A 25408-nucleotide genomic window follows, 5' to 3' on the forward strand; every position below is an offset into this window, starting at 1 on the left:
CCAATACTACCGCACCGGAGGGGTGAGGGTGCAAGAGACTGATCCTCCTGCCCCCTCTGCAGCCACCACGCGTCTCAACCATGGTCCATGGACTTTTTCCGAACAAAACTATGGACTCTGCCTCGACTACGACACAGGTAACAAATTATTACTATCTATTATTACCCTCGCCGTCTACGATAGCAGATGTTGTGCACTTACATTCTGCATGACCGTTATCATTTATCATGTTGCTACTGATTTTGTGCTCAGGAGACAAGTCCAGTAAACATGTGTGGTCATGTGATATGCTTTTACTTAGACTTAGGTCCTGCTGCACCGTTCAGCGCATTGGGCGGCAGATCTCCGCCAGCATAATTAATCAGCTGCGGCTGCTTCGGCCTCATCCTATGCAATGTCTAAGGCGCGTAAATCATCAACGATTGTCCTCTGCCATGTTGTACGGCGGCGTCCTGGTTTGTGTCTTCCATGGAGTGTCATGGTCCTGGGTCAAGCGACCCAGTATTTGAGTTCCATGTATCTTCTGTATTCATTTGCACCTAGCTTAGTTCACCTAGTTAATTTCTAGATTGCAGTTTAATTTTTGTTCCTTAGTTGTTTATGGCATCTTCCCCTGTACTAAGTCTCCCCGGTTCATGTGTCATGTCTAATCTCCATGTTTCCTGTTTTACTTTGAAAGTCTGTATTCACTGTCAGTGTATTCAGTTTCACTTCTCCTGTCCTGTCGTTAGGTTCATGTGTGTCAGCTGTGCTGCCATGTGTGGCCACTTCCCCTGATCATCCCTCATGTGTATTTAGTCTCTGTGTTTCATACAGTCTGTGTCGCGTCGTCTGTGCTATCTCCCCCACCCCTTGTCATAGTTTCCCAGCCATAGTTTGCATTTTGTTTAGTCACAGTCTAATCTCAGTAGAGTCATAGTTTCCCAGTCTATGTTCAGGTTACCTCAGTTACTTAGTTGTTTTTCTCCATGAGTTTTCGGCCCTAAATAAAGGCTCACCTTTTGTTAAATCCAGTTTTGTGTTCTCACCTCTGTTTGCTCTTGGGTCCTCTACTCACTCCACACGGTCCGTGTGAGTGAGTAGAGGATCTGACTTAGCCATGGCTGTTGGGCCACATTGAGTCTTTTGGTGATTTTGGCTGCTGTTTTCCACGTCTCACAAGCGTAGATCGCTAGTTAGGTATAATGATGGAGCAGATTAATCTTCCTCACCAGATCGATCTTTGCGTTCGACCAGATCGGCCGAAGAGCGCACCCGCTTTCGCAATCTGACACACGACGTCATGATCAGCATCTCTGTCGCTTGCAAAGATGCTGCCCAGGTAGGTGATTTGGTTCACCTCCTCCAGCGGTTGGTATCCTACTACAATGGGATCCTGAGTCATCACGTAACTGATCCTCATGACCTCGGTCTTGTTCCCGCTGATTTGCAAGCCCACTTTGGCTGCCTCTTGCTCCAAGCTTGGTGTCATGGTCGTCATGTTCTTCCGGACGTCGGCCAACAAAGCGATGTCATCCACGAAGTCGAGGTCCTTCAGGTGTGTTGAGGGATGTCAAGGTATCCATCATGATAACTTTGATTTGCCCTTTCGGTAGCAAGTTGATCTTTACAGGGAGGGTCGCTAGCCCAACGCCAACCCTCCTCCTTTCTCAGCCGGGCTTGGGACCCTCAATGGCGGACTTAACCGTCCACACCGGAGTTCTGCTAATCTGGATGGTGATCTTTTTCATTCATGTAGCATGTAAGTGCTAATATGGGCCACCTATATATACACCACCCATGTTTTCCCACTAAAAATCCACCGTCTTTAAGTCTAATATTATATACTGTTGTAGTTATCATTATGCTATGCTACACTGTGACTGTCTTCTCAGGCTTGACAAAGGCAGAGCCACAGTTTTACAATGTATTTATTTATTTTTAGGATGAGCAATATACCCATGGCAGGGTTAACAGACCTGGGGGATTGCCACGCTCAGAGAAAGCCAGGGCTAAAACTGTATATATTACTAATCATTTAAAAAGCTCCTAGTAGACCTGGATGACTTACGTTTAAAGAAATGCAGCATTTTATCATACGATGAAAGTTCTAAAGGCAATGACATTTAGCAGTGTTCAAAGAGTACACAGGGCAGATAATTCCTTTTCTCTGGCAAATGGAGTGAGTCAGGAGAGGCTAGAGGAAGAAGAGTCGAAGGAGGAGGAGTGGAAATTCCCTCCCGTTGTTCTGTAAAGTGTCCCAGTAGCTGATGTAGAACAGGCAGGTTTAAATGTTCTTCCACCAGCAATTTAATGAGACACGACTCAGCCTTCCTCCACTTAATTAAAGCCATGATTCACTTCTCGTATGCCACACAGTCTACAGTACATCTGGCAGCCAGAAACACACTGTCACCCTCTTTATTTGCTCACGTGTACAGAGCCTATGCTCTATACGCTGCACTTTGCTGACTTTCAAAGAGCTCAGCACCCCATCGTGCCCAGTTACTTTACCTAATTCCTAAATTAACTCATTGACTTTCCAAAGACAAGGATTCGAGGCACACAGGGAAACATGTATGCATACACTTGCTGAGTTGTCCTGGGGAAGCAGCAGGGGTGACTGTATGCCTAGTGGGTCATCTTGAGCACAGACACAAACCCACACACACTCCTCTGGCTCCTTGCACTCCAGGGTAAACACTAACTGTGAGATCAGGCCTGAAAGCACTTCTGTCACCTCCTGAATATGCCCCAGTCCTGGACTGCGACTTCTAATGCCTAAATGTGGCAAACACAGACGTCTTGATGTCCTGCTTGGGGCTAAAACATAACAACCGAATCGATATTTATCTGCAGCGGTGCTGTGATTACATTCCCATCTCCGCTGCTGCTGTTGTTCTGTGCCAGCATATGCACAAGGGGCCGCTGTGCATGAGCTACTGGAACCATCCACTCCCACTACAAGCTACACTGTAATCAACATGCTAGTAAATACACATACCCAGTGATGCTGAACCCCCCACTTCCAGTCAGACACATCTCATTTAAAGCTGCTCTGGATTTTCCTGTAATTACACAATTATTCGTATCAGTCTGTATTAAACAGTCTCAGCTGTCATTCCACATACTTGAGATGTTATATTTTACTGCAATTTGTAATAATTAATTATACGGTTTATTTAAAGGAAAAAAAAACCTCTGCGGTATTTCAGGCACAGTTACTTCAACTGGAGGAGCAGATCTTTGAACAAACTAATAAAACAAAACAGGGTCATTCTTAGATGTGAATTGGCTTTGCATGTAAGGAGATTATTCATTTTGTATCCCAAAGAATGGGACCAATTTTACAAATGGAAACATTAAACACTGATCATTCTCGTATTACTGCATGACTCATTTAAAGCAATGCTTCCTGTTCTGCTCAAACACCAATGTTAGCTAAACATTAGAGAAATCCAAAGTAAGCACAATTAGCTTGGAAAACATGGCACATAGACAGGTAGATAGATCCATAACCAAATATAGCTGTTCAGTGAAGTGAACTGAAGATCTCATTTGCGGTGTTGCCTCTTCATTAGTGTAGCACGCATCCTTTTCAAACAAAGACAACTACAGACGATCCAGACGTCACTGCAGAACATGGATGTGTGGCACATCACAACCATGTTTCAGTTTACTGCTCTATAATCCCCCTGTGAACACAGACTCATATAGAGAAGAATTTTTGGACACAATCTTGCCTTTGGTAAATTGATTGAACACAAGATGGATGAATACCCATCAAAACATCCTGTGAGACGTATTTTATGATGCATGGTGGGCAGATGTTTATGTGCAGGCCACACCGCTGAGGCTAACATTAGCACTTCCCTGTCTGACAAGTGATTCTTTGATCACCACGAGTCATTTTCTTTGTTTCTCCATGAGTCAAAGTTTACAAAGGATGCACTTCAGATAATAGTCTGCTTGATTCCTCCTGCCAGTTTGTGCAAATGAAAAGTGCACAACTAGAGAGTGCCTGTTTCTGCCATACAGTTTTATGTTGTATTCCAGCTGCAGTCACAGACTTGAATCCAGAGGACCACATATAAAGCAGACTTTGGTTCTCCAGACATCAGGTGGTTTTTATAGGGTGGGAAAGAAAGCTGGGTGACTGCAGAGTTCCCTTTGTGCAATGTTGCAAGTATGAGTCTGCTCTGCGAGGGATGGTGCATTTCAAATCCCCCAAGGCCTTGCTGATGATGCTCCAGTGAAGTTATTGGGGAGGTAAACGTAGATGCCAATTGGTCTAGAAAGGCCTCACACACACACACACACACACACACACACACACACACACACACACACGCACTTGTTGGCTCTGACAGTATCTGTCTGTCCATTGTTTGCACTCAGAATAGGCCTGGTTGTTGTTCCGAGCTATGGGAATGTCTCACTGTGTCTGATAATGGCCATAAAAGCTGTGTTATTGTTCGTGTGCAAATTGTTTTCTTACTGATACAAAATGTCAAAAAGGAAATATTTCCGGTTGTGGCAAACTTCTATCACATGATTTTGTAAATCTCAATCAAGGCTCAAAGAGTGTGTGTGTGTGTGTGTGTGTGTGTGTGTGTGTGTGTGTGTGTGTGTGTGTGTGTGTTTTCAAGTGTCTCTCTTTGCGGCAGTCCTTTCATCGCCTCACTAATGAAGTCCAGATGCTCGTGCAGATGGTGAGCGACTCTAGTGAATGAGTGTTCAGTGTCAGGGCTCCGGCTGCTCAGAGTTTTACACTAAAGATTTTTAAAGAGTCAGGACAGTCACCTACCTTTGTTTAATATTAGGTTTCAACAAACATAAGTGTATATACACTGTTTACATTTTAAAGGAGCAGTCAGCTGCAATGCCCCGTACACCATTTTAATGTCTGAATGTAATCTTTGTTACTTTATAACTCAGATCAGTGTCCTGGAAACATTCTAAATATTCTTATAACTCGTTTGACTGCCTGATATATCTGGCTATAAATATATGTTGTTCGAGTGTTACTGTAACGTCCCTCCAGCTGTGATGGGGACAGGTGCGGCCTACACTGCACAGTAACACAGCGATGGCTCTTTAGATGATAAAGACCTGAAACTTTCCAGCTGGCATCATCCCTCTTTTGTGTTTAGCTGGTGTATGTTCAATACATTTCATTGTCCTTTAGCCCTGAATTTAGCCCTCGTCTAAAGTTAGCCAAGCAGAATATGAACTTTTTGTTAATAATAAATTGTTATACAGTGGTCCCTCGCTATAACGAGGTTCACCTTTCGCTGTTTGACAGATTTTTTTTTTTTTTTTTTTGGGGGGGGGCAACTTTCCATTGGTTTTTTGTTTTTTTTACAGCGCGTTGTGTTCTGCATCCTGATTGACAATAGTCTACAGCCAATCAATCTCATGCTGTGTCTGCTGTACAGTACAGAACATGTTCAGCTCGTCAAATTTACATAAATCTCCGATCCTAGCAGTGAGTCCTGTAAATGGTGAAATGGTAAATGGCCTGCATTATATAGCGCTTTACTAGTCCCTAAGGACCCCAAAGCGCTTTACACTACATTCAGCCATTCACACACACATTCACACACTGGTGATGGCAGCTACATTGTAGCCACAGCTGCCCTGGGGCGCACTGACAGACTGGGGATAGGGTTAGGGGGTAAGTTTTCTCCCCAACAAACAACAGTGTCGACGAAACGTCGTCACCTGCGGGCTCCTTTGGTTTCTTTCTATAATACTGGACTCATTTTCTACAAGGTTTGAACTTTGAGAGTTTAAACAAGACAGAAAAGTGTGAAAATGTTCATGCCTGTCTAACAAAAGTGTGTAAAGTGTGTCGTGAGGGGTTTTACAGCCTTAAAACATCTATAATAATTGTAAAAAATAAAGTTGGCTACTTTGCAGATTTCACTTATCGCGGGTTGTTTTTAGAACGTAACTCCTGCGATAAACGAGCGACTGCTGTACATAATTTTATGAAATGAAAATAGATTAGTGTTTGTATAGAGGATTTCCAGTCCTATTGCCGCTCTTTCTATTTCTGTTGCTTTATTTTTTGCACCTGTGGCTAAACGAAATGATATGTCTAGCTTTACTGTCCATATGCACCTTTTTGGCCCTCAGTGAGGCGCCATAGTTACCATGAGCTCCAAAAATTGGCCCTTGGGTTCACGTTTGTGGAGACTTTCCTGCACTTTGTAAGAATGCATCAAGAGCAATGTCAGACATTAAGTCTACTCTGAACATCCCTGATCATCACACATATCATGACGTTATGTGTGGGAGTTCATCAGGGCGCACTGGGATCAGAGAACGAGCCATGACAGGGATCCCCTGCTCCCCGCCCCCCGCCTCTGATGCACTGGATGTTTTAAGCAGAGCAGGAAAACAGCAGCAGAAGCAGGATTACACACACAGGACATCCGGGATACACTCTCACAACACCCACAGACATAAAGTGGCAGAGAGGTGGGACAGGGGACAACGTTTAGAGGTAAAGAAGGGGGTACACAAGCACAGCTATGAGGCTGAATCCAAACAAGGCAGCTATGTTTTGCTGTGTATCTGGATCATCTCCTCGCACTGTGTGATAACATCAGCCGGGTTCTGTGAGGAACCCTAAACAGGAAGGATACACAGGAAACCTGAGAAGTGGCAACAGGCTCTAAAAGAAAGGGAGCAGTTTGGTTGTGACAGCATTTGTTACAGCAGCGGTTTGAGCTGCAGTCGCCACAGCTGGTAGTTATTGTCCTCAGAAGAAAAGTGAATCTGTGTGCTGTTCTGAGGATTTATCAACATGTTGAAAACATCACTGACCTTTGAGCACCGTGCATTTAAATGTTAATGCAGCTCCTCGGCTTTGTAAGCGCTAAAGTGATCAGTCATCACATCGAGGATCTGAAGTGATCATACACATGTAAACTGCAAAGTTTACTCGAGTCTGTTTCTCACATTTTAATTCTGAAGCTCTTGAATGCTTTTTAGTAGACAGGCTGCTGGAACAGAGATACCTGCTCTGGGTAACTGGACCAGCAAACTGCAGCAAGCTTGATGGGAATTCATGGCTCAGGCGCAAAGCTTTTGCTCTTGCTTGTCTCACTTGCACACAGGTGTTAGCATCAAAAACACACATGCTTTGCTCTAGATGTTTCCTAAAACAGACAAATCAGACAAGGCCAACATCCCCTCCTGAAACCAAAACTGCAAAGAGCAAGCATGAACCTGCACGCTGACCAGAATAAAAAGAAAAAAGCTGCAAATCAATAACAGTAGCTAGAAGACACGCACACAGCCAGATGATTTACACTGCTGGATGCATTTTTCTTTCTGTTTTTGTGTGAATAGAAAATTTGAGGGTGTCTCTCGGTTCTTCAAAAGTAAAGACTAAACGCCTTGTACACGCAGAAATACCAAATTGCAACTTGTAGCTCATGACAAACTCAGAAGCTCGGACTTGAGAGCGCATGTCTTTTCCCATTCCAGCCCGACAGTTTGAGCAATCTCACTGTTCTACTTTCCACCCTAAGAACACAATTAATGTCTTGTTAGGGTGGAAAAGATGTCATCTTAAAAATGCTGGTTTGATAAGGAGAACACAGAAACTGTCTTCATGATGCCACAGTGATGACAAAACGTTCTTTTGTCTGTTTGAAGAAGGTGAAAAGAGGCACATTTTGGTCACAGATAAGAATTGGTTAGAAATATTCTCTGTTTTATAACATGTTAAATAATAAAACTATTAGACAAAAGCAGCCTTTGTAAAGGCATTCTTCTATTCTTCTCAGTTTGTTGCAAGTTTCTTAAAGAGGCTCTCCATTTTTTCAGATTACAAGGCCCCATAATTGAGGTCACTGACCCGAGTGACTCAGCCTCTTTACCACAGCTGACGCCACAGAGCAACCAAGGTGAGGAATTTTGAGTTTCCTGTAGACATTCTAGGATTTTGTTCTTTCTCGAGACAGAATCAGTTCACTCGTCCATCTCTGTTGTTATCATAGAGCTTTCTCTCTCCCACACAAACACATGAGGAACAAAACTAATAATGTTGAGATTTCTAATGAGGTCACTGAGGTCTGTCTCAGCGAGCAGCTGGCTGCTCCAGTGGCAGACGTGAAATGTGAGCACGCAACTTTGAAGCCTGGGTGCACAAGCAGGTTACCTCTCACAGGCTGAGCAAAGACAGTGCAGTGGGCGAGCAGGGCTGCAGCCTCACACACACACACTCCAGATATCCCAGACAAGAAGCCCACGAAGCAAACGGCCTTATTAGCCGTGCTGATTTCTGCAGCTACGATGCCTTTAAAGGCCCAGCAGCAACTCAGTGTGGTGACGCAGATGAGATCTGTCACAGGCACAATGAAGGCTGAAGGTGAATGCACCCAGAAAGGATTAAGGTGGAAGGCCAGAGGTTGTAGCTCTTGGCTGTCAGCAAGCTAAACTTTACAACAATAAGAGCTGTGACAGTCTCCGTTCAGCAGGAAAGGCCTATGTTTCCCCGTCTGGCTGTCGCATTTGTGATCACAGAGATGCGTATTGCACCAATAATCTACCGTATACTTCTTAAAACCCTACACCGCCTTTTTTTGCTGCGTGAAATTCATGACTCCATATTTCAGGCAGGCAGGACTGTTCTCCGTAGGCATCCTAAATAATTTGAGCGACATCCTAATGTGGGCTTTTCTATCATGCCAGTAGTCATTTTGTCAGATTAACTTTGCCTTTTTCCAGACTCTGGATATTTCATTTCAGTGTGGAAGAAAAGCCTTGAGAGCTTCCACCAAAGCTCTTAGAACTTTTGCCATTTTTTATCCAGCGTGTGATGAGAGGTTTGGCAAATGCACCAAGGAATTCAGCTGCTGTAGTGTGTAGAATACAAGCATGTGTATAATGACAGATCATGTAATCAGTAGGTCAGTATAGATAAATACTGCTGACAATTAGTGAGAGCCCCTAACATGGTATCCTGGATAAATCATTTAGAGACTGTGTGTCATGAGGCTAAATGCCAGAGTAAATGGAAGAAGCAGAGAGGCCGTGGTTCTGAGCATCATGAGCGTTATGAGCCATGCAAATCACACTCCTTAAACCTGAATAAAAGTACAGCATTAAATCAAAGTAACTACCTATACTTCCTTTGTATGGACCCAAAACAGTAATTATATGTTCCAGCAACAAAGACCATAACCGTTTTGATTGGTCTGCTTGGTTGTAATATGTGCTGTGAGGCTCTCATATCTGACTGCTCACGCTGCCAATGCAATAGTCAGTATGGTCCTTATCTTCCCTTTTGAAGCGCTAACGAGTGTGTCGAGTCAAACGTCTTTCCTGTGTTTCAGCTGAGACGATAGGCAGGATCAGTCCTGCTGGCAGAGCAACGCTGACAAACAAGCACATGTGCATGAGTGCAAACCGTACTCACTATAAATCAAGTTTAATGGTACAGTAAAAAGACTTTATAAAAGACCTTCATGTGGGAGAATTTACATTTTTCAGGTTTGGGGACAACTTTATTTTATTCTTTATGTACCTTGAGAACAGAACCTTAGAACGACAGTCTTGTTCTCCCGATTCACTCGTAGATACAGACAGTTGTACCTAACAAAGAGTCGTCATGTCTGACACAGGTGCAAACAGCCTAACTTCACTCTGAGCATGAGAACTGGTAATGTTCTCCCTGCCGCCATGCTTTCTGCCTGTTTTGTCTAGGCTGGCGGTACGCGCCAAACAGAATCTCATTTGGCGTGCGCTCAACAAGCTGTTGAATACAGAGCTGCAGGCTAATGCCAGTGCACTGGCAGCATTACCGGGGCATCTCCTTCTACTGCAGAGATTATGAACTGCACTGGGAGCAGAAAAGACCACGGGTAAAACACCAGTCTCTGGAGAGCTGCAAAATGCTTCTTCACACTTCCATTCATGCCAAATGATTTTTCTTTTTGAGCGTAAACTTGACAGTTTTGACATTTTGACACGGTGAACACACAAAAACCTTTTTGCCTCAGACTACACTTGAGCTCTTAAGCCTTATTCTGTAGAGATATTAGCAAAGACTACAGTGTGACACCACTGTAAACCCCCTACCCACCTCACCACCACTCTACCCTCATCCCCCTTCCTTTGTCTCTTCTACAAGAGGTCGTGATCCTGCAAGCCCTGGAGGAGAGGTGAGAGTTTACACTGGGAGGCCCAGTGGGATTCCTAAACCAGCTAAACATGCCTGAACCACGGAGACGCTGCTTCCAACTTTATCGGAAGAACAATGACAGTGCTGGTGTGTGTGTTTGAAAGACAGGAATGTGAAGGAGTGAAAGGGAGGGGAAGGACAGAGGGCTTACAAAGGGGTGATTAAGTCATTTCAGAAAGAGGGATGGCAAAGATAGAGATAACGATATATGTCATAAAGGAAGTCAGCAACAGTAAACACACATGCTAGTCAGCAGTACCCGTCTCAGCTGTGTAATCGTGCACAGACACACACTCCAGCATTTAAACTTGTACCAAGCTCCTGCACAAACACCCTGCTTTAAACGTGTCCTCTTTAATCACAGCATCCAGACCATGTCATTGCCATGACGACATCAAATATCCACTTTGTAATCTGTATATTTCTCTGTGTGTGTGGTGTGTGTGTGTGTGTGTGTGTGTGTGTGTGAGTGTGTGTGTCTGTGTGCGTGTCTGTGTCTGTGTGTGTGTGTGTGTGTGTCGTTGTGTTTGTTCTGTTGTTTGTGTGTGGCGTGTGGTGTGTGTGTTGTGTGTGTGTGTGTGTGCAGTGTGTGTGTGCTTGTGTGTGTGCGTGTTGTGTGTGCTGTGTGTGTGTGTGTGTGTGTGTGTGTGTGTGTGTGTGTGTGTGCGTGTCTGTGTGTGTGTGTGTGTCTGTGTGTGTGTGTGTGCGTGTGTGTGTGTGTGTCTGTGTGTGTGTGTGTGTGTGTGTGTGTGTGTGTGTGTCGTGTGTGTGTGTGCTGTGTGTGCGTGTGTGTGTGTTCTGTGTGTGTGGTGTGTTGTGTGTGTGTGTCTGTGTGTCTGTGTGTGTGTGTGTGTGTGTGTGTGTGTGTGTGTGTGTGTGCGTGTGTGTGTGTGTGTGCGTTTGTGTGTGTGTGTGTCTGTGCGTGTGTGTGTGTGTGTGTGTGTGTGTGTGTGTGTGTGTGTGCGTGTGTGTGTGTTGAGCAGAAGCTGACGCAACATCTGTGGCGATTGGCACAACTCTTGGAGCATGATCCCGGGGTCCTTGAGAACAGTTTTATGGAGGCTCGGTTCACCTATTACAATCACTTCCTGCCCTGGAAGCTCCTTTAATGACACACAGACAAGAGGTCTCTCTCTGTACAGTGTTCCTGCAGCAGGTTACAGTTACGTAATATTTAAATAAATCTTATGATTCTACCAGGATCTTCGCAAACAGGGCGTCTTAAAAAGACATTTTAAATGCATAAAGGGTCACAAAGTCTAGTTGAGACTCAAGTCACTCACTGGAAACTCTACATCCAGATCAACAGAATCAACCTTTCTGGGATTTACTAACCTGGATGATTGAGCGTGCATCAAGATGATTAAAGGGTCAGTTCACCCATATTAACAAAAATTTGACTCTCACTTGGAGCCAGGCAGTACAGCTCTGCTGCTACCCAGTACACCAGAGCTTTCACTTGAGTTTTCAACATGAGCATCTGTATCCAGAGTCAGTGTGCATGCACCTTTGCACAACACGGCAAACTATTTTTAATTTGACCTATAAAAGTTGGAGTTGCACAGAAAACTGGGCAATACAGCAATTATTTTACTATAATTTTTGTTTCTCACCATCATTATCTAAAACCTGAAAATCATGTGGAGTAATTGGTGTTTCAGCCCCTCGGTATCTCTTTCTATAGAGACGTGCAGAATCAAGCCAAGGCTCTTTGAGCTTCTTCTGGCAGCACCAAACAGCCCAACATCTTATAAAGACTAGGGATGGGTATCCAGTGCCATTGTGGCACCGGTTCTGACATAAACGGTAGTAACCAGACCGAAAAGCAGAGCACATTTTGGTGCTTTATTTCGGTGCTTTTTCCCCCTGAGATGTCAGACACTTTGGATTCTAGCCAATCATTTTACCTTTGCGAGCGTAGTAGGCGGGCCCAGGTACATACGTTCTTTTAGAGCAGAGCTACAGATTAAAAATGCCCAAGGCGAAGCGGTCAAAGTCTGGCTGTACTTCACAGCAAAAGATGCAAACTCAGCAGCAACAAGTGCTTTAAGCTGATACTGTGATGCTGTCAAAGGAGGTAACACCTCAAATCTGATGAAACACCTGGCGACGCATAGCGTTTTTTTAAAAGCCGAGAAATGTGCCGTATTTGATAGCTTGCTGCGAGACCTCACACCGAGCGCATCTACTGCGGGTGTGGTGCCTGTTATCGGACCCGGAGCAACATTCCCCAAGAACCCGAAGAGGAGAGTCCTGGCCCCTAGCCCTGCCAGTGTAGCAGAAATGATGAGGATGATGATGCAGCAGCAGCCGTTCTTCTCTGCGTGAGGAGCTTAATGTTGTTCGTGTGTAATTTACGTTGAGTAGGCTAACCACGTTATTACATTAATGCATGTAAGGTGAACTAGCAAACATCATCATAGCTACATGCGGCTGTCTTCTTGTTTGATGGCAGATGCTCCCTTCACCCTGGCCAAAAAGGCTAAAATGACCAAAGAAAAAGTGGAAAACAGTTAAACATGAGAGGTTTTTGGACAAAGTTTGTGTTTTTTCCATTGTTTAAGCACTGCTTCCAGCCAAGAGTGATGCCATAAATGCTCCATAGCTGCAGAAAAGATGAGATGAGATGATGAGATGATCCTTTATTTGTCAGTTGCAGGTCTTTTGCCCACAACCGAGATGACAGACCTTGCCGACCATTCATACAATACAGAGACAGGTCAATGTGATGTTAACTTGTTAACTTTTTACAAAAAAACAGCTGAACATGAGAGGTTTTTGGACCAATTTTGTGTTTTCCATTCTTTAAGCACCGGTTCGAGCACCGCACCGTTTCAAAAGTACCGGTTTGGTACTGGTATCGGATAAAACCTAAACGATACCCATCCCTAATAAAGACATCATTTCATCATTTTATCATCATCATTGTCATAACTGTTGCATTATTTTTTGAGTAGAATTTAATCTTTGCATTTTATTCCATGTGTGACTCCTTCCTAACTATAAAGCTATGACCAACAACTGCTTTGCTTAATTTCAATTTGGATGAAAATAAGAAACCATCATAACTAAGCAGAGCTCAGTGTCACAGTAACCAGCAGACTAAAGTTGGACCAGTTTTATATACAACCCATTTTTACACAGTCTCTGCTCTTTCTAAGAACAAAACTGCACTGTTAGAAAAAACATCTTAAAAAAACAGTAATATTCTGGCAGCTGGGGCACCAAAATACTACCGTAAAATAACAGAAAATAACTTACTCATGAAAATACGGTGATTTCCAGTAATGAAAATACAATTTGTTACCCTAATTTTACATGGGATTTTGCCTTTTTCAAGTGCTTTTAAACATTAAATTAGGAACATTTTAATGTGATTAAACAATGAAATTACCTATAAACAAGGTCAATGAATGCGGCAATATGAATAATAATACTTAAATGTACAGAAATATACAGTTAACAGTTGGTTTAAATAATAATGGGCTGCATTCATATCGCGCTCTTTGAGACCCTCAAAGCACTTTACAATTCCACTTTATAATTCTCCTCCGACCACCACCTGTAGGTGAAGCGTCTTGCCCAAGGACACAATGACCGAGTGCCCGAGCCGGGGATCGAACCGGCAACCTTCTGATTACAAGGTGAACTGCCAACTCTTGAGCCACGATGGCCCTAAATAACAATAATAATAATAATAATTATTTGATGTAAAAAAAAGTTTATACGAATCATTTTATATATTTTTCCATAGCACCACATTTGAATTTAACAGTTCAATCTTTCAAATAACGGACAGATATTTGTGAAATTATGATGCTTTTGTGAATTATTTTAACAATCTAAATATGCTCATGTACAGACAGATACATTTAAAAAACAAGGAAATTGTTTTATTGTTTTATAATGTTTTATTACATTTACAGTGATTTTACGTTAATTTACATTTGAAATGAGAAATCAGTCTATTGATGTAAATTTAATGATATTCTAGAAGAACAGTACAAAACTGTAAAACATACAGTAAAATACTTTTATATTAGGATTTGTTTTTACAGTGTGGTCAAGGAGCTGAAATAGAATTGTTGACAAATATTTAGTAGTATTTAGACATAATTATAGATCAGAAGTTATCACAGAGGCCGAAATAAAATGTATTTTCTCCTTCTAAGTAACGAAACTGGCATTTAGCCTTACTGGACTGGATGCGTTGCCACAACTGGTTATTGTGGATGACTTAATGTAAATGTTAAAAGAACTCTTTGTCGGTGTGAATGGTGCATGAAATTCGTTTGAAACAGTTGTGTGCCTAATGTGTTATGTCATATAGTCTGACTGCTGTGTTCACTTGTATTTGTGTTTTTTCCTTATGTTTAAAAATGTCACCTGGTGCCATCTTTGTCAGGTTATCCTTGAAAAAGACACTTTAAATCAGTGACACTTTAATCTATATAAATAAAAGATATCAAACTCTCAGTGACTTACTAATACACAGAACACGTGTATTGTGGTAATATTTCTGAGCGGATTAGAAATAGAAATGATGGTCCATCTATGGCAGCAGCACCTGCACTGGTGACTCACACAGTGGCAGTGTGTGTACAGAAAAAACAGCAGGTCAGTTCAGTTTCATATTCCCATGGATGATATTAGCCTTTCTCTGTCTATCTCATGTTTCATCGCAGCCCCATTACCCACACAGAGCAGCGATGTCTCCAAATCATTACCTGCGCACCGATCCACGTCTCTACACGATCTCACCAGTGGACATGGTGGCATTAAACCCCTGTAGATATTGTATATGTTTATTATAACCTTAAGTATCGTAGCCTGATCCAGTCAATCTGAAATGAGCCGCTGAGCCGCGCAGACAGCGGGACTTTTCTGGGATTTAAATGTCTGGTGCTTCAGTTTATTAAGAGAAAGCAAATACTCCGAAAGTATGCTCGTCCGTTCAGAGCGTTGTAGACCTGTTGTGCAGCAGGTCGGCAGCCCTGAGCCTGAATAGTCGCTGCGCCTGTGCTTGACGCGCAGACTTGTGTGATTTCGGCGCACAGAGACGCTGCTGTACAGCCCTTCCATCCATCCAGACAGCGGAGATTTGGCAAAGCAATAGATCAGATTACATAATTTAACATAATTAGATGCAAATTCTATCACCGAGCCCCCGCTGAGATGGAGAGGAGCTCTTTTCTTGTGCAAGAAATTACTACCTGCTGGTCTCCAGACAGGACACGCGTCCTAAACGCTCCCCAGAGACAGTTCCGTTTTAGATATGGATTCCACATGAAAGTAACTCCTTGTTCTCCTGACAGCGAGAACCACTGGGGAGCGTTTGAGCACAATGCCACAGCCCACGCTGCGTGCCAGACCTAAGTGCTGCCCCGTACACCAGTTCCTATCGCCAAGCCGCGTTTGTGAAGACAAAAAGCCCCCCCACCGCTACTGCCACCATGCCACTTGTCAGCTGAAGGGAAGCGAGTGGCCAGCCCACACATACACACAAACCAAGAAACACTTCAACCAAAAAAGAGCAGCTCAGCAAACGCCGGAACGCGCAACAAGGCGACCGGTCTCACGTGGAAGATCGATTTAAACCACCGTACTCACTCTGGTTGATTTACGCCTTTACATCGCGCGAGTATCAATTATTTATCGGGCGCATTACTGTACAGCCAGAACAAATCGATGTGTCGGCGCGCCAGGAGGTTACCAGGCAGGATGCAATTCATCAACACACACTCACACACCCGAGAGAAAGAGCAGCGAGATCCTACCTGGTTGAAACATACTTTGGAAATAAAAGATGACCAGAATAAAGGATCCCAAACAAGTGGCAAATATCATCCGGCATATCCTGCTCATCCTCATCAGTTCGCTCAGAGTCTGTTTCATGGCGGGACGGAGAGGCTGGAGGATGCCGCGCGCTTTGTGCGGGAATGAAGGGCCGGTCTGTCGGAGGCTCCGGGGCTCTGGCGGTACTGATGAGGATTGTCCGCCGGTCAATGAGCTGAACACATCCAACATGGAGCGTACCACTTCTGGGCTAAAAGAGGGGTGGTTCGTCCTCGGAGCGAATGAGCGCGTCCACGTGTGCACTTGAATTTATGAGCATAATTCCAAGCTGCTGTTTGTTGTTATGGCGCCGTGTCTGTCGTGGCTGTATGACCAACACAAGGAAACTTTTAAAATAAGAAGAAAGTATAAAAATATCACCAGTCTCAACAGAGATCGATATAGGTTAAACGTTTGCAACATTGTGTATTGGGCCTATACCCCGATGGCGTGCTTTGGGTGTCAGTTCTTCTCCTGTAACTGTCTGTATTAGTTAAATAGATGTATTGTGGGTTTAAAAAGTACAGTGCTTCCTTCCGAAATGCATAACATAAAATTAAGTCAACAGCATCTAGTCATTTTAACTTCCTTTGAACATCCACAACGTCAGCTTACATTTGAGTCGACTATACTGCAGTGGTGCACCGTAACCAAGTACACTTTATTACAGTTCAGTATACTTTTCATTTTATGCTGCTTTTCACTTTGACGTCTGATTAGTGCAGAGGTAAGTGTTTTAACTCTGAACACTATAGTTTTGTTACTTTACAGCACATTAGGATTTTAAAACTTTAATAATATAAGGAATGAAATGAAACACAGAAAGCGAAGCCTCAAAAAAGTGAATCTAGTGCTATCGCCTATCATAGCACAAGGCTCTGACACATCCAGGTCCACCAGAATAACAAGAATATTAGTTATTCTTCAGTCATGTCTAATTTTTAAATACAAGTTCATTGTCTTGCAGAAATCCATCAACATTGGTCCACCTTGGTTTGCAGTGAATATTTTTTACTTTTATTGCTACTCAAGTACATTTTGCTGACAAGATTTGCATACATTTAGTTAAAACAGGCTGCGAATGCAGGACCTACTTTATATTATAGTCCACTATTTTTACGTTGTATTGCTACCTTTACTTAGCAGAAGACGTGAGTATTCCCTCCGCTATTGCCGTTGGATGGCTAAAACTATAATGACTCAGAGGGAGAAGGACCAAATGAGTTAATGTCCTAAATAAAAATTCTTTGGTTAAAACACGCAACTGTCTTACGAAAACAGTGTGCCAAAGAAGCACAAGAGGAGCACACAGGAGCCTTTAAACAGTCCAAAAAATGCCAAACACGATGAGGAAAACATGACAAGAACAAGAGCAATGTGTAGAGTACATATGCCTGCGGGTCAATGAAGGATCAAATGTATAACTGTGAAACTGGGCAAACCAGTTATCGAGGTCTAAAAAGTTACCATCCAGACAGGAACCAGTGATAACAACACAAAATGTGAAACAGCTCGAACCAAAACATAACAAAAATCCAAAAACAGTCATTCAGCATTCAAAGTGTGTAGTTTGTTTTGTCATGTCTCAGCTGATTGATTTGTTTTTCTGACAGAGAACTAGAGGCACTGTAAATGATTGTTTTAGGCTTCAATGATCGAGTATTTCACAAAGCAAAGAAAAAAGATGGATCTGAGCACACAGATGTGCTTTTACTCTTCACTCTGCCCTCTTCATCATGTTACAGCAGCTTCATCCTGTGACCCTTTGGAGGTTCCTGGGCTCCATGGGCTGGAAACCATTGGACTAAACTACTGAGCTGTGTGCAGTGGAATTAGAGCTGGCTCCACCTTGAAGAGCTACAAAGCTAAACTACTGCTTATACACATGAATAGATCTGTATTAGCAATATAACGCTGTTTCATATATTAATGACATTAGCTGATAATATGAGGACTTGTGCTTCTCATGAAATCAACCAGTACAGCTTTTCAGTTTGTGACTTAAATGCAAGCAGAGCTGCTTCATTCACTTCATTCAGCTACAGTCCCACCTAGTGGAGTAAGAGCATACTGTAAGAAGGTCAGGCAAAACCTTTAAACCAAGTCCAAGCCAAGAGGCCAGTGATAAATAGACTCCTACATGGCATCTCCACCTTGCTGTGAGACCTGCACAAAGTCATAGAAGCTGCTTTGCTTTGATCAAATTATGCTCTAATTGCATTTTCAAGCACACGCCAGAAAGAGGCAGTCCTGTGCACTTGTTCTAATGAGGGTATCTATCTTTTGCAGGCAGGTCTGTCACAGAGGCAGTCAGAAGGTGGTCAGGGGGATAGCAATAGAAAATCTGCATCTAATCACTCAGCATCAATGGTAAATGGACTGATTCTTATATAGTGCTTTTCTACTCTCCCGGAGTACTCAAAGCGCTCTACACAACCACTCATACCAGCACGTCTATACACAAGTGCAAACTAACCTACATTCACATTCATCCACGCTCCGATGAACGCATCAGAGGGCAATTTGGGGTTAGTATCTTACCCAAGGATACTTAACATGCAGACTGGGGAAGCCAAGGACCGAACCACCGACTTTCCGATCAGTAGCTGATTTGCTCTACCACCTGAGCCACAGCCACCCCATCAATGATCATAGAGTGCAACAACATGGAGTGGATGTTTAACCTGTGCACTCGAGACAGGCTGCAACTCACCAAGACAATGAAAATGATGCCCTTGCACGGGACACGTCCATGCTGTGAGCTCACAGAGGTACTTTTTTTAAAAAATGTAATCGAAATGCAGAGTGCAGACCTGAGGTGATGAGGGATGAAAGAACTCTTCAGAGAGATACTTTATGTGCTTCACTCAATGACCTGCACCAAGATTCAGCCATTGCTTTAAAGCAGATGTTGTGCTCTGTGATGCTGAGTTGGAATATAAGAGTAAAAATAGGGAACTCTAAAGGCTATAGCATTAGCTTCCACCAAGAATACCATTAATTTAGATAATTCCACAATCTTCCGTCTAGTTCATTACATGAAATTAAGTCTGTAAAACCCCCGAGGCTCGTACCAGGCAATAAAAACACAGAGTATAAGCCAGAGCTTTTACTCCATGTAAATGCAGCAAATCCCAGTCTTATCACTATGCTGCAGCCTTTAAAATATTCTACTAAATTTAAGCTTACAGAGGCTTTCAAAAGCAGAACCTTAGGAAGCATCTTATCTTCCCTGAAGCAACGAAGCAAAAAAAAATGCTTCAGTGGGACTTTATATTTTAAAGTTATACTCAAAGCAACCAGTTCATAAAAAAAAGCAAACAAACAGAAAATAGACGCACAAAAAGAGAGAGTGTGTTAGCAGCAGACTAACAGTCGTCACCCGCCTGTCTGTCAGGGTTCAGGTGAAAACATCACTCGAGGATCACCCAGCCTTTCTGCCACCTCCACTAATCAGCTGGTCACAAACGTGTGCCTGCTGTCCTGTTGCAGTAAGAGACGGTGACGCGCAGCAGGGGAGCTAACCTCAGCAGTTTCCTCTCAGCATCAAGGCCTCAGACAGACGTTGTGTCTGGGTCAAAGCGGTGAGCACCACTCCACTGCAAAATCCATAAAAGTGAGAAAATGTTTCACTTTGTCTTTGCAACAACACACTTTTTGCAAAGACCAATGATGTCATCTCATTTAGATGGAATCTAAGCCTACAACATAACCTTCGGCCTGTGTATAAAATAAACTGAGCTGTTTTGGCTCATTTTCAGACAGACAGACGTCTGCGTCGAATCATAATTACTACTGGTTCATCACTGTGACACATTTCACATTACACACAGTCACATTCAGTAATTACAGCAGAGCAATCAATCCGTAGTCCACAAGGTGATATGTAGTTAGCCATCACTCCCCGAACCTCGTCTTAGCTGACACTGGCGGACTCAGTGACCTCTATTTACCACTTCATTGAATGTCTTATTAATTAACTTTTGAAAATGTCAACTATTACGGGCTCATGTACTGTGGGGTCAATCTCTGCTGCCTTGAGCGACAGGTTTTTGTTTTTTAATTAAATATTGTCTATGAATAATTCAGACTGGCTGCATCCAAAGTGGGAAACTCATTTAAATGTGCTGCTGTGGCAATGACCCCAAACAGCAGAGCTTTTCTAGGGCATGAACACTGTAATATCTCCAAAGTGAGCTCTCAGCACAGCTCTTCAAAACCAAGTGTAACAGCACATCAAGCAGAAGACAGAGGATTAATAACAAAAATAATTAAGAAAAATTATTAGCAGGTGTCAGAAGCAGCAGTTTGTCATTTGGTGCCTTAATAGCGTCCAGATTAAGTTGTTCTTTCTAAACGGTTTTTAAAATATTGTGGAAAAATACTGACCTGGGCTGATCGGGGTGGATGCTCACAGCAGCATCTAGTTGTTCTTTGGTGAGACAACATTTCACTGCTGCCACAAAACCCTGGAGGATATCTCCAGCACTGGGGCCCATAATATGGAAACCAATCACATGTTCCTGTTGAAGCACAGCAGTTCGGCATTGGTTGAGCTCTTCTGGATTGATTTTTCCTTCAGTGGAACAACGGAGCTTCAGGAGGTGCAGGGGCGTCAAACGGCTGCTGGCTATGTCCAGATGATGCAGAGAGCATCCCTCATGACTGAGGGCCCTCATCTGTGTGGTAACCACTGGGTTTTTCAACAGGACAGCGCTACAGTACACAATGCCCGCAGGAACTTGGTTTTTTTTTTGTGTGGTGTGGTCCTAAACTTTGGATCAGTTGTAAAACAGCCTGTTTCAGTTTAAGTGTTGTTTTCAATAAACACTCCCATTTCTTCTGGTTGCATGTTGAAAGCTCTACTTGGAACCTTGTTAAGATCCAACCATGCAAAGCTGTGGTACACCTGCAATAAATATTCCTTTTTTAGGTGTGTGTGTGTGTGGTGTGGGTGTGGGTGTGTGTGTGTTAGGTGTGTGTGTGTGTGTGTGTGTGTGTGTGTGTGAGTGTGTGAGTGTTTGCTGTGTGTTGGCTTTTCCAGATGTCATACAGGCTTTCTCCTCAGACAGACCGAAGGCTGCGTACAGTGGAGTGAGAAGAACAGTGGGTACAGTAGCGTAGTTGTATATAGCATTTGTATTCTATTTTTATCTTATTGTATATTTTTATTCTATTTTATTCTACTGTATATAGTATATTATTTTATTCTATTCTGTACAGCTGTGTACTGTATTTATTCTTATTGTATTCTAATTTTTGTGTCATAACTTTTGCACTGTCCACTTCCTGCTGTGACAAAACAAATTTCCCACGTGTGGGACTAATAAAGGTTATCTTATCTTATTTTATCTTATCTTATCTTATCTTATCTTATCTTATCTTATCACATTGTGACCAAAAGACTGATACCGACTGTTTCTCATGCAACATTTATCTCACTTCTAAAATCAGTTTGATAGACGTGTAGAAATCACACATTTATACAAACTGCATGTTGAGATTTTTTTTAATGTACCAAGACGTTCTCCCCTCCATAAAGTCACATGACCAGCAGCTTCCCACAATGCACAGAAAGGCCTGCAGTGGAGAGGCCTCCATGCTGCACTGATCCAATGGCATAAATCTAATCCACGCTGGTCTGGTCCCTCTCATTTACCAGCATCCTGCCATTACCACATACACACATTTTACCGACCATCATTGTAACACTGGGCAAAACTAGACCAGTTTTTTGGCCATTTTAAAGAATCAAAATGAAATGTAATGTAGAATAAATTCATCTGACATGAACTTCCCCAAATAGGAGTTGACAAAAAAATCTAATAATTTGTCCCTGGGAAGTAGCCAGACTTTTTCTTTCCCATACAGGAGGTTTAGTCTCATCCTGAGGAGGAGAAACTACCCATCTGCCCCCCCAATTGAGATCTGATGTGTTTTCAGAGTGCTCCTTTCGTTCCGCTTTTTTTGCCCTGTGTTAAAGTCACTACTAACGTGAAGTTTGCTGAGTGGTTTGAACACTTGTACTACTGATCCATGAAGGAAAACCTTACCCTGACACACCAGCATGTGAACAAACTAATTGCTTTCTTGTTTTATCCTTGTAGCTACTGGTGTCCTTGGCTGCACTGAGGGGAATCTTTGGTACCTTGCACAATGACATAAAGTCAGATACTATCATGTTTTTAATGTGCTGGAGCCCCTTAGAGTCAAACTCCCGAACTCCAGCTTCAGTCAGGCAGATACAGGTTGGTTCATCCCGCATGGTACATAACCCACACCCCCTCCCAGAGGTATATAATTTGCCCAGATACATAGTAACCCACTTCAGCCTAATGTCTTGAACCAAACACAACCTTTATGCAGAATTTGTGTGCTTGTGTCTGTTGAGGATGCACATAGTGGAGGTTCTGAGAAAATATACCCAGTACTGGTTCTGTGAACTCTCCTAGTATATTGCTCGTGTATATTTTGTTCTTTCAGACACCAGAAGAATACACAACTGCTAACAAATGAAAGCAGAAGAGAGAAGCAGCTTTATTAACGTGCCCAGCTCACAGAATGACCTGGTTCATGTAGCTGTCTTCTGCTGCACCGTATAAATAATGACACAGTCAGTAGTAGTTATTGATCCAAGTCTAAGGAGTGAGGAGCTTATTAGTTCACTTGTCTCAGTTTCCAACCCAGATCTATCCAAAGGAAGGGGCTATCACATTCATGGACATTAGTGCGTTTGTGGACATCCTGACTGGGATGCTCCATCTTCACCAGTATCAGATGAATATCTCCACGTGAAGCTTTGCAGTACCCACTTAGCACAATGTCTCACGTGACCGAGATCACTGACAGTAGAGACTGCTGAGCAGTTGACTGGCTTCATGACTGATCCACCAATTTAACATTACACTTTGTTGTTTTGCAGGCCTTCGTTACAGTAGTGGTCAGACTGACAAACATGTGAGCATCTCTGTAGCCTTTAAACCTCATCATAAAATGCATAACTGCTTTATATTGCAGGTTAATGCAAAATTAATGTTAAGTACAATTAATGTGAGTCCACTAAGAACAATGGCCTAAATTATGCTAAAGATAACTGAGCATCATAAACCTGCTTGTTGGTCAACATGAAGAAAGCCTTTGAACAGATAAAGAAGGTGTGTTTAACAAAGCGATCTACAGGAATACATCGAAAACATCATAAAACTTAGCTGAAGGTGTTGAAGTTGCCTGAAAACCACATCTGTGGTCAAACCAATGCAAATGTATTATTTGATGAAAAAAGATCCGCTAAGCATCAGGCAGGTACTGTATATGTCACATGTAGCTGACGTGTGTCCTCTTCCTGATTTCTTTTTTTTTTGCATATTTGTTACACTTGCATGTTTCAGATCATCAAACATTTTTATACAAAATGCAGTATTTAAATGATGATTTCATGACGTAAGGGAAAAACGTTATCCAAACCTACCTGTCCTTATTTCAAAAAGTAATCACCCCTTAAACCTAATAACTGGTTATGCCAACTTTGACAGCAAGAACTGCAGTTAAGTGTTTGTGATCGCTGTGGAGGAATCTAGGTCCACTCTTCTCTGCAGGATTAATTCGGCCATAGTGGAGGGTTTTTGAGTGTGACTGGCCTGTTTAAGGTCAGACCAAAGTATCTCATTCAGACAATCAGATTTAAGTCTGGACTTTGGCTAAGCCACTCCAAAACCTTCATTTTTCTTTAATTTTCTTCTCTTGTTCTTGAACCATTCAGAGGTGGACATGCCAGCGTGTTTCAGATCATTGTGCTGATACATAATCCAAGTGTGCCGGAGCTTGAGGGCACGAACTGATGAGCAGATATTTTCTATCAGAATTTTCCAGGAGAGAGCAGATTTCACAGTTTTAACAATTACAGCAAGTCATCGAGGTCCCAAACCCCCCAGACCATCACGTTGTCACATTCTGTTTGACAGCTGCTATAATACATAAAATGCTGTGTTAGCTGCAAACAAGTGGAATCTTCCACCAAGTTAAACTTTTTGTCATTACTTCACAGGATATTTTCGCAAAAGTCTTTTTTTTTTAGCAAATGTGAGACAAGCCGTTGTTTTTGGTCAGCAGATGTTATTTTGTCCCAGTAAATTTCTTATAGTTGAATCATGAACACTGAATAGATGGACATGGGTGGACGGGTGGACGGATGTCCCAGACACTCTCCTTTGTTTGAAGGTAATATCAACAAGGTCTGCGTCAGGTGTTGAGGAACCAGGGCACCCTGACGAGAAGTGGGCTACTGGAACAAGAAGGCATCGGTGGGCAAGAGAAGAAAACAGGGCGTTGTTGGAATGCTACTACGCAAGTAACCCCGGCGGAAGGGGCTACATGAATAGGATGAGGGACCTATAGATTCTTCGATACCCAACATCCACAATGACGGCGAAACAACTAGTAGCTCAGTGTTCCAACATTCGAAAGAAGGGACTGCTCTCACAGCTAGAGATTGACGAGGTACAACACAAATGCTACGGCAAGGAGGAGTCAGGACGCCAGGTCAGGGGGGAGATATCATCACCCCCACCCGAGATTAGGTACATAGCCCCAAGTGCGATAGGAGAAGGATCGTTGAGTGCGAGAGGAACTGACCTGAAAAACAGGATCATGGCCAAGCTTGAAACCTGGACCCCCCGTAGCCGGTTACCAAGATTACGTGAAGTACCCTCAGAAGGTCTGCTAGATGATGTTAATGCAGCACTACAGACAATATCTACAACCACGATTACCGACACTAACAAGCTGATCTACAATACGGCAGCAGTGATCAGTGAGATGCTTGGCTACAAGTTGAACAGCCACAAGGGGCAGTACCCTCCATGGAGAAGGAGGCTAGAGGTTAGCCAACTAACGGAGTTGCAGAAAGGCGTGATGAGGAAGGTGCCTAAGAAGTACAGGAAACTGTCCATACCTGAGGCCTTGGAAACTGCCAAGCAAAGACTCACAGCCTTGGCCAGCCGCTTGAGGAGGTACACCAGAGAGATAGAAGGCAGGAGAATAAACCAGCTGTTCTCCACAGAACCATCCAAGGTGTACTCTCAGTGGCAGGGGAACAATATGAAAACAGCACCACCAAGGCTGGAGACGGAGCAATACTGGAAGAGCATATGGGAGAAGGACGCAACCCATAACGGCAATGCTCAGTGGCTAGTGGATCTGAGGGCAGACCACAGCGACCTCCCCGAACAGGGTCCAGTAGCCATCACAGTGGCAGATATCCAGGAAAAGGTCTCCAGTATGAAGAGTTGGACAGCACCAGGGCCCGACATGGTTCACGCCTACTGGCTAAAGAAGCTGACTGCACTCCACGAGCGTCTGGCAGCACAAATGAACCAGCTGCTAGTTAACGAGAGA

The 25408-nt window shown here is 43.1% G+C and overlaps 1 protein-coding gene across 2 annotated transcripts in view; it reads right to left on the reverse strand.

Annotated features, from left to right (window-relative positions):
- Positions 1-16218, reverse strand: part of chst11 (carbohydrate (chondroitin 4) sulfotransferase 11) — a 103473-nt gene extending 87255 nt beyond the window's left edge. The window contains exon 1 of one of the 2 annotated variants that reach the window (XM_005935322.2): positions 15973-16218. In XM_005935322.2, the coding sequence (XP_005935384.2) occupies positions 15973-16207 (235 nt within the window). In that variant the 5' untranslated portion in view covers positions 16208-16218. Of the gene's footprint in view, positions 1-15957 lie in introns of both variants that reach the window. The other variant, XM_005935323.3, reaches the window with a different exon arrangement.
- Between the last annotated feature and the right edge of the window lie 9190 nt (positions 16219-25408).

This window comes from Haplochromis burtoni, unplaced genomic scaffold (assembly GCF_018398535.1).
Source record: "Haplochromis burtoni strain Fernald_Lab_line unplaced genomic scaffold, NCSU_Asbu1 Contig_193, whole genome shotgun sequence".
Lineage (NCBI taxonomy): Eukaryota > Metazoa > Chordata > Actinopteri > Cichliformes > Cichlidae > Haplochromis > Haplochromis burtoni.